General features: G+C 43.2%; 1 protein-coding gene across 1 annotated transcript in view; it reads left to right on the top strand.

Moving 5' to 3' along the window:
• The window catches only part of meis1a (Meis homeobox 1 a), a 63705-nt gene extending 48713 nt beyond the window's left edge, over window positions 1-14992 (top strand). Inside the window, exons 10-13 of the mRNA XM_030064623.1 lie at window positions 5952-6010; window positions 8211-8300; window positions 11096-11209; window positions 14423-14992. Coding sequence (XP_029920483.1) covers window positions 5952-6010; window positions 8211-8300; window positions 11096-11154 — 208 coding nt within the window. The 3' untranslated portion in view covers window positions 11155-11209; window positions 14423-14992. The remainder of the gene's footprint in view (window positions 1-5951; window positions 6011-8210; window positions 8301-11095; window positions 11210-14422) is intronic.
• The last annotated feature ends 284 nt before the right edge of the window (window positions 14993-15276 follow it).

Below are 15276 nucleotides of genomic sequence, written 5' to 3'. Positions count from 1 at the left end.
AATGATGATTAACACATTTAAAAAAAAAAAAAAAAACAGTCCCGTCTCTGTGGATCTGAACGTGCGACCAACATGAAACACAGTTTTCCAGGTTCAGAGGAACATGAAGAAAAGTTCAGCGCCCACCTGAGCCACACGCTCCCATGATAATCTGGGTTATCAGCTCAAATGTTACAGGACAAATCTGCAGTTTAGAATTATCCTCCATCTGCTATCACATGCACCGAGTTTCATGACAATCGGCTGAGGCAATAAAAAATACGGCTCAACCCACATGATCAAACAGCGGTGATGTCATCGTTTCTGTCCAATAAAACAGCAGCTCTCATGAATATCGTAGCGTGTCTTCAGTTTAATTTGTGCGTGTAATGCCAGCGATTGAAGATTAGTAATTTCTGTTTTGGATTAAACTTTATTGATTGTTGGATTTTTTTTTTTCTGTAATATAAACCACATCTCATCCAACAGGACAAAAAGCTTCAAGCAGCAATGTCTCACACATCAAATATCACAACAACAACAACAACAACAACAACAATGATAATAATGATAATAATGTAAAGTAACAATGCCACCAAATAATTAATGGCTGGCTTATTTAAAAAAAAAAAAAGTAACAAAGTAATTAGTTCCTTGAAATGAATCAAGTGAAGTCCCTCACAGCTTCATGTTCACACACACACACACACACACACACACACACACACACACACACACACACACGTGACTTGTCTGTGACAATTTTGTTCAAATGTTTTGCCATGAAAACCAACGTTGTGCCTCTCCAGTTTATGGTCGCTCCAGTTGCAGAAGAATGGGCCTCTATTGCAGGCAGGAATGTGTGTGTGTGTGTGTGTGTGTGTGTGTGTGTGTGTGTGTGTGTGTGTGCGTGTGTGTGTGTGTGTGTGAGGCTGTAAAGCCAGTCCCATAGTGTGAAGGGGTCGCCCGCGGGTGAAGCTTTGACTCCCTGCAGCCGACTGCTGTCATTGGCTGCTTAACAGGCGGAGCTCACTCTACCGCTCTCTCTCTCTCTCTCTCTCTCTCACTCTCTCTGTCTCTCTCTCTTCACCTCTTTTTCAATCCCTCCTATTTTCTCTCAATCTGTTTCTTTTTTCTCAATTCAGTTTTAATTTCAGTTTCAGTTCACCTCAGCCAAACAAAATATATGTTTTTTTGTTTTTTTTTTACGTTTTCACGCCAGAATATCTTCTTCTTCTGTTTATTCCTAAAAATTTGCTGCTTCATATGAAAATCTCATTACTTCTTCCTCTTTCTGGAAACTCTGCGTCTTCATCAGTGACGTCATCCTGCACCAGTGGGCGGGAACAAAAACTTCAACCAATAAAAACACATTTTTCAAAAAGCCTGACTCCTCCCCTCACATAACACTACTGTTACCACATTCTGCTTTGCGGCGGCCCGTGTCGTTGCCATGGTAACTGTGAACAGCGATGTCAGGTGTGCAGTCAAGCTAACTGCGGTTTGTTTGGGTGGGCTTTCCAGTCCATCAGCATTGAGTAATAATAATAATAATAATAATGATAATGATACTTGATGATTGATTAATTGATTGAGATCTTTATTTCGAACTTAAAAACAGCAGTAAAATCAAACAAAACAAAATAATAATAATCAATACTAAATAAAGGTAAATAAGAAAACGAAGGTCCAAAAAAATAAAGTAAAATAAAAAATAAAATAAAATGTTATACTATTACTACTACTACTACTACTACTACTACTACTACTACTACTAATAATAATAATAAGATAAGATGAGATAAGATATTCCTTTATTAGTCCCACAGTGGGGAAATTTCAAATAATAATAATAATAATAATAATAATGATAATAATAATGTTTTAAAAAAAAAGCATAATCTTTTTCTCTCTGTACAGTTGATTTTCTTGCAGCGACGCCGAGCGAGGAGCTCAGGTCTGTCAGTTTATTTGTTGTTTATTTGGGTCGGAGTTTCTGCCTCATATCTTTTCTGTGAAGCTTCAAACACAAGGAAAGCTGAGAGGATGAGGTGACTAGAGTTTGTAATAAAAACATAAATTAAGATTTTTACCTGCATCAGTTTTGTCAGCAGAGGTGGCAAAAGCAGGAGAGCACGATGATCGACATGATCAACACGTCATCGCTATCAGACGACTTCGGCTTTAAAATGACATTTCAGTGTCAGTAAATATCAGCCGATGGGACAGGCCGACATGTGAAACAGGTCACGTTTGTCCTGCTCGTGTCTGTCGGCAGAAAATCACCCAAACCTGATTCAACAGGAAATAAAATAAATATGACATGCTTTACATAAAGTAAGATGGAGTAGTTTTCTTCTTTTGCCCAGTGTACGTGCACATTTTGAAAAGATTTTTATTTCATGACTGCATCTGCCAGTCGGCCTTCACAATAAGAGCCGGCGTACTAAAACATTAATTCCACTGCAGGAGAGACGTCTCTGCAGCTATGTGTAAAAATACATGTGCATGTATCTGTGTCTGCATGTATCAGCCAAAGGAGTTGGACAAAAAATATATCGGCCAAAATATCGGCATATTGGATACGAGCAAAATATCCAACATCACGTGTCCCCTTGTAGTCCAGTCATTTTATGAAAAAACCCAGGACAAATTACAAGAGAAGCAAACTCAACTGATTTTGTATCCTCAGTTTGTCCTGAGTGAGGGAAAAAAAAGTCCCAAGGAATCCCATTGGTGGAAAGTTTTGAAAATCACCTATTTATCACCACATATTACCAAAAAACACTGTTTTTAACACACAGGGGAAAGGGGTTCAAAATTTTACTTTCAGATATCACTATAAAAATTCACAAGTTGATTACACACACAAAGACAAGAAAAAAAGTCAATTACAAGTTCTTTGAATTATTCTGTTTACACATGCATATCACACATTATCTGATTTGATATGCGCTAATAAGGAATATAAGGAATAAATGCCAGAAGAGCCATTTAAACAGTGAATTAAAAGGTTACTATATATATAGTAACCTTGAATTAAAAGGTTACTATATAACAGTGAATTAAAAGGTTACTATATATATACTAACCTTTTAATTCAAGGTTGACCCCAATATTGGCCTAAAATTACTGGACTATTGGTAAAAATACACACATCCTTTACTTTATCCTTCAAACAGAAAATGAAAGAAAGACAGCAGAAGTACTGCTTCAACTTCTTCTCTCAAGTAAAAGTAAAAGTTAAAGTTCAGGCTCTGAAATGCACTCAGAGTATAAAAGTACACAGCAGCTCTGTGAAGGACATTTCTACACACAGTTTTTTTTTTTTTTTTTTTTTTGACTGTTTCTGTCTGCAGCTTCTCTCCCTCTCGCTCATCGTCTTTTCTGTGTTTTATTGTCTCATCCACTGAGGCACAAATCGATCTCGATGTCGGGACGGCGTGCGATGCAAAATAAAAAAATAACTGATAATTCCCCTGGACCGCATTAAGAAAGGGACGATCAGCAGGTCGGTGTGCGTTAAACCGTTTTAAAGCACGACATGTTGGTAAAGAATCACCAAACAGGAAGCAGAGAAAACCATTTAAGTCTCATCCTCTCATTGATCCTCCTGCTTGTTCTGTTGTTATTTACCAACAACAGGAAGGAAACAGGAGGAAACAACACAAAAAAAATCATTCCGCTGCTGTGTTTTTCTGCTTTCTGTTAGTTTGTCAGATTGATGGCGTCTGAGGTTACAACAGGGATTAAAGTGGAGCTGAATCATGTGTTTTATGAATGAATGAATGAATGAATGAATGTTTTATTTCGGTCATTTTCAAGCGGCAGAAATCAAATACACCTATGAATAGTCAATTACTTATGCACAAATATTTAAACAATAAATAATATTTCATTTCCTTTCAGTGGAAAACCAATACAAATATATAATACATATATATATATATATAATGTATTTTAATAGCCGACACACACACACCTGCCGGCCAATCAGAAAGGAGTATTCAGTCAGAGGGGAGGAGCCTGTTTTGTAAAAGGAAAGAGCAGATTTCTGTGTTTTAAACGTAGAGAGTGAAAGTGAAATAAAGACTCAGGTGAATATTTGTACTTTGTTACTCGACATCTGTACTAACCCTGAGCGTGCGATCTGATTGGCTGATGATGAGTCTTAAGTGGATGCACCGCCATTTTTTTTTTTAGCATTTCAGGTTTGAGCTACGACGAGATCAGCCGGGCCTGTCTGCTGGGATCACATGACGTGTGTGTGTGTGTGTGTGTGTGATTGGCCCATCCCTCCACCTGTAGATTTCACCTGATTTGGGTTTCTGATATTCAGAAACTTTAAATTTCCCTGCGTGTTATTGTGGTTGTGATTTCGACCGAGCGTGTGTGTGTGTGTGTGTGTGTGAGAGCGGCTGGTTTACAAACTGTGAGGCCTGTGCGACGTGCAGTGTGTGTGTGTGTGTGTTTGGAGCTGAAGTGCCCCCCCCCCCCTCGGGGTTTGGGCTCATCCTGATGATCTGGCCTGCAGCTGCTGACAGTCAACATCCTCACATGTTTACATTTTTCTGCTGGAATATTACAAGCATCCAGCCTTTCCCTGCAGAGCCTTCTTCTTCTCCTCCTTCTTCTTCTTCTCCTTCTCCTTCTTCTCCTTCTTCTTCTCCTTCTTCTTCTTCTTCTCAGCATCGTCCCGGGACAGTAAAACTCTCTGATGAAATGAAAGGAGCGGCTGAGGATGCTCGTCTCTGATTGGCTGCACGTTCTGAGTTTGACTCCGTTCTGTTTCCTGTCTGGACCGAGGCAGATCCTCCGTCTCTGTCCTTTAACACACACACACACACACACACACACACACACACACACACACACACACTCCTCCCTCCTGCCTTTTTGCAGGCTGTGAGAAGAAAAGGCTGCCTCGGCTTTTGTGTTCCTGAAAAGGAAACCGGGCCTCCTCCTCCTCCTCCTCCTCCTCCTCCTCCTCCTCCTCCTCCTTCTTTTCCGAATAAGTTGAAATGGAACCGTCCCACCCGGGGGAGGAGGGTGTGTGTGTGTGTGTGTGTGTGTGTGTGTGTGTGTGTGTATGGGGGAGGCGGGGGGCGTACAGGAGGACATAAATCAAGTGGGAACCACTCGGGGCGGGTCAGGAGGGTCGACGGGCGGCTCAGAGGCTTTAGGCTGAGCAGGACCAGAGGCCTGCCTGCAGAGGGAGGGGGGGTGGGGGGGTGGTGAGGGGGTGAGGGGGGGGGCAGAGGGGGGGGGGGGGGGTCAATGGGGTGCCAGGTCAAAGGTCGCGCATACCAGGATGATGGCTTTCAAGAGTACACTTAGAGGGGACGTGCACGAACCCAGCAGCAGCTTCTGGTTTCAGAGCTCACACACACACACACTGAACACACACACACACACTAAACACACACACACACACTGAACACACACACACACACTAAACACACACACTCATGCTGAACTGAACTTTTGAGCATTCTGTGCCCAAAAGTTCAGGAAAATGAAAAAGGAAAATTCCCCTCAGCTTCATCCTCCTGTTGAGGCGGCAGGGATGAGACGCCATGAGACAGATCGATGTGTGTGTGTGTGTGTGTGTGTGTGTGTGTGTGTGTGTGTGTGAATTCTTGAAGTCCTGATTGAGTCCCTCCAGTCCGTTTGGCTCTGCACGTGCAACCATAGCATGAAAAAACTCATATGGTTTACAACTTTCTGCAAATAAAAAACAAAATCGTCTGCTCATCAGAAACACTTGGGACGCTGTGTGTGTGTGTGTGTGTGTGTGTGTGTGTGTGTGTGGCGCTGCAGATCAGAGGCAGGAAGTTGAGTTTTTTTTTTTTTTTTTCCCTCACCGCTCCAAACAGAAGAATAAAACCCTCACCGTCTCTCTCTCTCTGTGTGTGTGTGTGTGTGTGTGTGTGTGTGTGTGTGCGTGTGTGTGTGTGTGTGTGTGTTCTCAGGTTCATCAACGCCAGGCGGCGGATCGTCCAGCCCATGATCGACCAGTCCAACAGAGCAGGTGAGGCTTTTTTTCATTTGACATTTTTACACTCAGATCGAATGTGGATCACCGATATGACAAAAAAAAAAAAAAAAGGTCAAAGGTCAGAGGTCACGGCGCCTCAGTGTTCATCCTGTGACCTCAGAGTGAACGAGTGGAAAACAGGAGCAGGAAAAAAGGCAAAAACCGAACTTCAGAGGTTTTTCATCGGAGCAGAGAGACGAGGAGGAGGAGGAGGAGGAGGAGGCGGGGCCTGATTTAGGAGATATGAGGTTTCTCTTCTGTCAGATATCGATGATGTCACCGTTAACTCAGCTCAGCTCGTCTCTAAAGGTCACTCATTCATCTGTTTTCCTTCATGGACTCCTGAAGCCAAACGCTCTCTCAGAGTCATCACGCCGCTTTTTACCAGCCCGTCACCGAGGTCACGTGAAGACCTCGTAACTCCACTGTGGCTGATTTCCTGTTTTTTAATTTGTCTGTGTGTTTTTGGGGGAGTTCTGTGCCTCCTGGTGCTCATGAGGCTCTTAAAACACTGAATACACTGCAAAAACACAAAATCTTACCAAGATTATTTGTCTTATTTCAAGTCAAAATATCTCATTACACTGAAAATAAGACATGATCACCTCAGAAGTAAATTGTTTTTAGACAATTGTCTCTTGTTTCAAGTGAAAATTTGCTTGAAACAAGTGAAAATTTGCTTGTTTCATTGGCAAAATTTGCCAGTGGAAAAAGTGAAAATTCACTTGAAATAAGTGAAAATTAGCTAGAAACAAGAAACTAATTTTGCCAATGAAACAAGCAAATTTTCACTTGAAACAAGAGACAATTGTCTAAAAACAAGTTACTTCTGAGGTGATCATGTCTTATTTTAAGTGTAATGAGATATTTTGACTAGAAATAAGACATTTTTACTTGAAATAAGACAAATAATCTTGGTAAGATTTAGAGTTTTTGCAGTGCGGCCTTCCTGATCAGTCTCTCAAGTCTCTTTCTGTCTTCACGAGTGCCCCCTGCACTCCTGAAGACCTCAGTCTCCTGAGCACATAGAGTCTGCTCTGGCCTCTCTGCAGTTGTGTTGTGGGTCCAGTCCAGTTTATTGTTGACTGCAGCGGTGAGGTGAGGACGCAGTGAGACGTGCAGACTCCTCCCTCCCTCGCCGCTCCTCGGCGTGTTAAAGCCGAACGGAGAGGCTTAAACTCCGGGAGCCTGAATGGCCTCTAAACCGCCGCGGGATTTAGCCGAGACAAAGACGCTAATCGCTGCGGCTGACCACTCCATTGAGCATTTTAACCCGGGATTAAAACAAACAGGAGCCGGCTAAACGGAGGATAAAACCCGGCTAGCCTCTTGGCCCCCTCGGCTTTCTCACCCACAAGCGGCGGGCTGACTCCCACACAAAAGGCTGAATGACGACGATGAGAAAGTGTTAAAACTGGAGTCTGATGAATGTGAGCTCCCCTCTCACCTCCCTTCACTCTTATCAGCCCCATTCCCCTCATGGAGCTCCACGTTTTCATTTGATTTGTCTTTAGATTCATGCTGACTTTTAAAATCTTCAATCAAAGTTAAAAAAAAAATATATATATATCCACCACTGAGATGAAGTAATCCCACTTGTTTCCAGTGCAGTATAAAGTATTAATCTGTCAAAACCAGGCAGAATAAATCAGATTAGAGGATCAAGGAAATGACACTTGATTCAAGAAAATTCATTTAATCTCTTTTCTTTGTTATTAGCTTCCAGAAACGAGGAATAATTAAAACCACATTACATCAGTAACACAGAACGACAAAAACTGAATCGAATGTAAAGGATCAAGTCGATTTAATGTTGGAAAAAAAGTGGGATTATCTAATCCCGCTCGCAGATTTTTGACCTTGTTGGAATCAAAGCGCTGAGGACTGGATGACTTGCAGGAAATCCAAGTCCCGCCCCCACACTGTTTTGATTGACAGCTGATCTGTGGCTGGTGAAGTGATGATGATGATGATGATGATGATGGTGGTGGAGGAGGATTATGAGTTTACACGCTCAGCTGTGTGACGGGCAGCAGCTGCTTCACTGTAACGTCCAGAGGAGAAGAGGAGAAGCAGAGGAGGAGGAGGAGGAGGAGGAGGAGGACGCGGCGGTGCGTTCGCTGTCGGACAGGAAGTAGGAAGGTAATTAAAGACGGCGGCGGGAGTCGTTAATCTGCCTCCGCTCTGTTCACAGTGAGCCAGGCGGGACCGTACGGCCCAGATGGCCAGCCAATGGGAGGCTTCGTCATGGACGGCCAGACGCACATGGGAATCCGGCCACCTGGTAGGAACACACACACACACACACACACACACACACACACACTCGTACCGTATGCTGCAGAGGCCCGTTCGGATGTCACAGCTTGAATAATAACGACGACGATATTAAACTTTATTCCTGCAGCAGTTTAAACAGCGGCAGGGACGCTGCATCAAAACAACCCAGCATGCATTGCACGCACGGCGCCGTGCAAGACGGTGTTTAATGTCAACTCAAAGAAACACGCATTTTTATTTCTTGGGAGATTATGGCTTCATATTATTACAGGGCTTCATGTCACATTCATTCGCTGTGAAAATGTGTTTTACTGGGAAGAAACTTTAAAAAATCATAGTAAATAATTCAAATGCCAATAATAATTTACCAAAAAAAAAAAAAAGAAAAAAAAGAACAAAGCACAGTATGGCACCTAGTGTTTTTTTTTTTTTTTTTTTTTTTTTTGTGTGTGTACACTATTAAACTGTTTTTTAACTATTTAACTGTGTAATAATTTATACCTGCAGGACTTTACAGTAATTCAACATCCCTGTGTGTGTATGTGTGTGTGTGTGTGTGTGTGTGTGTGGCATACAGGACTGTTTTTTACAGTCTCTCTCAGTTTCTTATCTCTGTATTTATTGTTGTAACATTGTTGTAGGATTAATGCACATATTTACACAGAAACCACATACTTTTTCTTTTACTTTTACTTTTTCCACCCATACAGTTTAATGCAGCTCAGGTCAGCAGCTCTGCCATGAATTCTACTTTATAACAAAGTTCATAATGTTCAGTTTGTGTGTAAATTTAATTCTGTGTTTATTATTGAGGTTGTGTTTTGCAGAGGTCTTGTGCTGGACTGCATTATACTGAGATGTGTTTCTGATTTTTTGTCCCTACATATTTATATACAATGACGGGGGACATAATAGTGGAAACAGCTGTCAGTAAAGTGCAGCACTAACTATGAGCTCAATGCCAAACATAGAAGTGAATGAACACCTCTGTTACCGTGACAACAAGACAAGCTGAGCATTATAGGCAGCAGGAGAGGAAACTTTATATTTAACAGCTGGATTAGACTGGATTAGATTATGCAGGTGGAGCTGATAAAGTGTATAAATTTGAACAACTGCAGCTGAACCAACTTCCCCTTGAGGATCAGTGAAGTATTTCTGATTCTGACAAATTAGAAGTTTTGTTGCACATTTTTAAAGGTAACCCTAGTTTGGTGAATCTGTTTTGTACATTAAATTTAAACCCGTAACGACCCGCTCTGCAGTCTCAGTGTGTTTGATATGAGCCGGTTGAGTTGAGTCAGGACGGAGAGCAGCTGGACGCTCGCAGCTCGGCTCACACACCACGCAGACACAGCTGATGTTCACAGGCTCCCAATCTGAGGAAAAAAATAAAATCCCACGGAGCCGCCGCTGTCAGCACTCACTCAAAGTGAAGCTCGGTTCCAAAATGGAAGCAGGAAAAACAGGAGGCAGAACCCAACAAACAGCAGGAAAATTCAGCTTTGTCAAGGGACACTCTCAGAAAAACACTGGTTCTTAAATGGTTCTTCAAAACGCTCTGTGGTTCTACAGAGAACCATCAGCTGCTGAATAACCTCTTTATTTAGGGGCTGGTTCCTCACACACTTTTTGTGGTTCTTTAAAGTGCTAAAGGTTCTTCAGGTTCTTCATTCAACAATAAATTCACTGGATTAATGTGCAGATTATTTCCTCAGTGAATGGATTAATGTCTCGCTCTATAAACCATCAGAAAACATTTTTAATAGCTCGTCTGGAACCCAATGAAGGAACAAGGAACGTGGAGAACCGGCCAACAACATGTTCATGTTGGTTTTCAACCTGATACACAATCATCTGATTTAAAACACTCAGAGAGACTTTTATTCTGAAAATTTACTAAAGAAACATTTTTAAAAAACAGTTCTTTACTTAACCAGCTGGCTCCACAAAGAACTTTTTTTTTTTTAGAAATGGTTCTTTAAAAAATCCAATTTTTTCTGAACTTCTTTAAAAAACATTTCTGATGCTTCTTTGTGGAACCAAAAATGGTTCTTCCATGGCTTCACCTCAAAGCACTGGTTGAAAAAATGATGTTTTCAAATGGGATCTTCTGTCGTGTAATTTAGAGATGACGCTTTGTAAAGAAAAAAAAATGAATACATTAAATTTTGAGGTTGGACCACATGACACTCAGCTGATCTCTGAGGGGGAAACCGGGACGTCCCAGCAGTGAACGTGATCGGACACAAGAGTGAAATGGGAGTCCGGCTGTGTTTGTGTTGTGTTGTTTTATGAAGCAGACACAGTAAGAAAAAAAAGAAAGTATAAATAAAGTATTAAAATGAAAGATAAAGTACAAGAGCAGAGAAAATCTGCAGTGTTTTAGGTTTTGAAGTGGAGAGTTCAAACTGTGTGTCTGGATGAAGAGCGGTGTGTGAGACTCAGAGCATCAAAGTTTTGACGTCCCAGCAGGAGAAACTCTCCTCTCGGCTGCTCTGAGCACAAAATATCAAACTCACTGGATAAAGTGGATTTTTTAAAAAGCCAAAAAAGAGCAAAGAGAGCCTGGTACTTCATCTGCAAGGCTCCATCTGTCTGGATCCAGTGAGGAGAGCCCAGTCAGACCAGAGGAGAAATAAATTTCATCATAGTTATATTCACATATTAACAAAATGAATGGATAATTCACCATGTGACTCCATCCTGCAGCAGGTTAATTAGACCTCATCCATAATGGGAATATGGATCATCTCCAGTTATTTGCTCATCAATTGTTGTTTTCCTCTGTGTCCTCAGGTGCGATGGGTGGGGTGGGGATGGGGATGGGTGTGGAGGGACAGTGGCACTACATGTAACCCCCTCCCCCCTCCCCCAAAACCAGGGGATCCAGCCCGGAGCCGGGACGACGCTGTGAGTACCTTACAGGACGCTGAAATACATAAACATTGCATTTGAAGGAATATTCCAATATTTTGGGCAAAATCCCCTTTTCACGACTTCCCCAGGCTGAGACCAGATGTTGGACACCATTTCCACCTCTGGACGCCCAGCTATGGGTAGCATTTCCTGTTAGCTTAGCATAAAGACTGGAAGTCTATGGGAGTCGTTAGCCTGGCTCTGTCAAAGTGAAAAAAATAAACCTTAGAGGAACTCAGAAGCTGTCTGATTTACACAGAGGATCATGTGGATTTGAAATACAGAGCAATAGAAAGGTGAATAAAGAGATAAATGGAGAAAAAAAAATATATATGTGCTGTGTATTCAACAATAAATTCAAATTCAGATGACAGTGATGGTAAATCTGATCTGAAATCTTGAAGAAAAAAAAAAAGAACATTTTTTTTTTTTTCTGGTCACTGTGTTGCTGCTGCCGCGCCGCTCACTTCCTCTCTGGTGGTGCGTTCAGGCCCGGCCTCACTAATTAAAGCCAATTTCCTCCCATTCAAAGGTCAATTAATCCTCAGAGATGCTGTTTAACGTCCCGCACAACGAGGAAGGAGCGCCTCCATTACGGGCTCCAGTTCCTTCATACGCCGCTTTCATTAAGCCAGGACAGCGAACGCAGCGCGGGGGGAGATTAGGCAGACGTTCTAAAGAGCGTGTGTGTGTGTGTGTGTGTGTGTGAGGGGATTTTCCCTAAACGTGGTCACTCACACGGCAACATCGCTCCGGACCAAAGTCAATTAAAAGGCCGTCAGAAGAAGCGTTCCTCTTTTATCCCCCGCGATTATTGAGCTTATGGCTCTTGGGAAACAATACACCTGTCAGTCGGGATCTGACGCAGCCAGCCGTGCACACACACACACACACGCAACACACACACACACACACACACACACACACACACACACCCAGCGGCTGTGAGGAAATGACACAGCCGTTTGGCCCTGCTTTTTTCTTCCTTTTCTTCTTCTGGAAAATCTTCACGGGACGGGCCCTAATTTCTAATCCCACCCCTGCGACCCCTCGCCCCCCCGACCCCCACCCCCCTCCCCAAACTCCATCCTCCACCCTCCCATTATCGGACAATGGAGATTACTGCGCTGTGAATTAATAAGGAGTTTACAGGATTATTTATTTCTTTTGTTCAGTCTTTAGGGTTTTTTGGGGGGAGTTTTTTTTATCCCTGCCCTCTCTTCTCCATCTTCTTCTTCTTCATCTTTTTTTTTTTTTTTTTTTTTTTTACCCAGAAGCCCCTGTGGTGTGCTTGGCGGTGAACTTCCTCGGTGACCCCTGTGTGTTGCCCTAACACCGCTGGAGGCCTTTGTTTAAAGGAGCCTCTCCCCCAATTATGAGTCCGAGGTTCGCTAACCTCTTTTTAGGGAAGAGGTCAGCGCCTCCGTCTTCTGAGGGGAGGGACCTGTAAAAGGGGGAGGAGGGGGGGGTCAGGGGGTGGGTCAGCGGGGGGGTGGGTGATGGGGGTATGGCCTCTGCTCTCCGGTGGGAAGTAGCGCCTGTTGATTGGGTCCCCTGGTGTCTGTGAAACAGGACAGGTTGGTCGGTCGGTCCGTAAAAACACTCGACGTGATCAGAGAGTACAGCAGGAAAAAAAAAAAAAAAAAAAACAAATATCTGGGAACAGGAAGCGAAACTCAGCGTCAGTGTCAGGACTGCATGTAATCAGAGGTAAAGCTGGTCTAAAGCCGAAAGTCAGACGCCTTTATTTTACATTTACAACCTGAAAAATGAAAACTCAGAATCCTTCTATTGGCCAAGTACGTTTGCACATGTGAGGTTATGTAGCTTAGTGTAACCAAGAAGAATTAAAGAGGCAGCAAAAATATAAATAAAAAAGTTAAAGAGGAAAAAAATGTCGTGTCCAGATTTTAGCTGGATCCAGATATGAGAGGATGAAAGGGAAATGTGTTCAGCAGTCACAGCTCCACCATCCAAAACCTCTTTTTTAAGAAAAATCCCAAGACGTGTACTTCAAATCCACATGATCCTCTGTGTAAATCGAACAGCTTCAGAGCTGCTTTAAGGTTTATTTTTTCACTTTGATCGAGCCAGGCTAACAACTCCCATAGACTTCAAGTCTTTATGCTAAGCTAACAGGAAATGCTACCCATAGGAACTGAACCACTGGACGTCCAGAGGTGGAAATGGTGTCCAACATCTGGTCTCAGTCTGGGGACGTCAGGAAAAGAGGATTTTGTCCAAAACACCGGATCACTCCTTTAAGGTCTGAGTTAGCTTTCATCATTTTGATGGGACCCAAATCAGCCCGGTGAGAAGTGCCAGCCTCCACCATCAGGTTGTGATGATCCTTGGTGGTGAAGTGGATCACGTACGGCGACAAAGACCTTTAGGCTTCTTCCATGTTTGTTTGGCATTCACTCATGTTTGTCGCCTTTTGATTGGTCCAAAAACATGAGGCTCATCGATCGTTTTATCAAAGCAGACAGCACCAAACCCAAGCCACAGTTTAAAAAAAAATGGAATGGAAAACAAGTCAGCAATGACCGTGACATCCCCCATGTTTTCATTTTTCTTTTTCTTTTTTTTTTTGTGTATGTGGGATGCTTGGTGTCTGGAACGCTGCTGCTTGAAGCATGGGGTGTTTTTGGCCTGTTGGTGGCGCTGTGGTGGGCCAATCCGTTTCACTTTGTAGATACTAGATATCAGTGTCAAAATCCATCATTCCTTCAAAGCTTCATCCAAAACAGGCAGCAGAGCTCCAGGACAGACAGATGGACAGTCCCTGAGTTAAAACACCCCGACGTCTTGTTTTTTTCTGACATTTATTTTTATTTTATTTATCTTTATTTAGCCGGGAATGTCCCACTGAGATACAACATCTCTTCTTCCAGGGACTGCTGCTGGTCATGAGCACACAATTAGTCTCATATAAAAATAATAATAATAATAAAAAAAAAAGCTATTTCACACGATGGAACACAAAACACAGAAAAGCGACACCAGTGAGGCATGCAGGCTGTACCAGCGATATCCAAACCCAGTCCACGGCCGTTTGTAAAAGACTTTTCAAAATATTCAGAGAAGGGAGAAAACCTCTATGCTGATGATATTACGTAGTTCGTTCCAGGTCCAGGCTGTGTAAAATGAGAAAGCAGTTTTACTGGTGTGTCTTGACTCACCGCCTTCTGTTTTCTGTTTGTTCAGGATTGTATGAAGACCACGGCTGGCGTGGAGCGGGACCCCGCGCCTCTTCACCTCCACCCCTCTGAACCTCCTGACTCCTCCAGGTGCTGCCGGCGTCTCCACACACACACACCTGAGACGGGTCGCCTCTCAATGTCCGCTGTAGTGCGTTTGTGTGATGCATCGTACGTAATATCTAACCCAGCAGGAGTTCTGTCGCAGAACGGAAGAGCTCAAGAATGGACTGAAAGATCTCAGATGAGGATGCATCGAGGGTCGGTTTGACGGACGGGAATGGAGAAACGATGCAGGACATTCAAAAGGAGCAAGAATCGACACTTGGAGCGTACAGTCCATCTGAAACTGTAAAGACGCTTCTCTGCTCTCACGTTCTTGAGAGGTTGGATCTCAAGACGATGCGGGTAAGATTGTTCTCTACGAGGGTCACAAAAACCGACTGGACCTTTTTTTTGATCTGACCATCTCCTGTGATGATCGCCTGCCCAGCCGGACGTCAGGACGCTCAGTGGACGGGATGGTATCGGCTCTCTGAGGCCACGCAGCCGGACCGGGCCTTTCCCTTTTGGACTACAACTATGGACGTCTGCAGCGGACAGCTGCGATTTGACCAAAATCGAGTTCCTGTGCTGCGCTGATGGCTCTGTGAAGGATTAGACAAACACTTCTGAGGCTTGTGAACTTGTGTTGACGAGAGGCTGACGAGGATTTCTTGTGAAAACCAGCGAGAGATGGAGTTCGACGAAGCTCTGAGAAATGAACAGGAGCAGGAAGGATCGCTGAACGAAGCGTCGTTTCTGTTTCCTGTTTCCTGTGTCGTCGTAGACTTTCAGAGGACAAATTACTACCAAGTGCTC

This window comes from Myripristis murdjan, chromosome 1 (assembly GCF_902150065.1).
Source record: "Myripristis murdjan chromosome 1, fMyrMur1.1, whole genome shotgun sequence".
NCBI lineage: Eukaryota > Metazoa > Chordata > Actinopteri > Holocentriformes > Holocentridae > Myripristis > Myripristis murdjan.
This window is presented reverse-complemented; position numbering and strand designations above follow the sequence as displayed.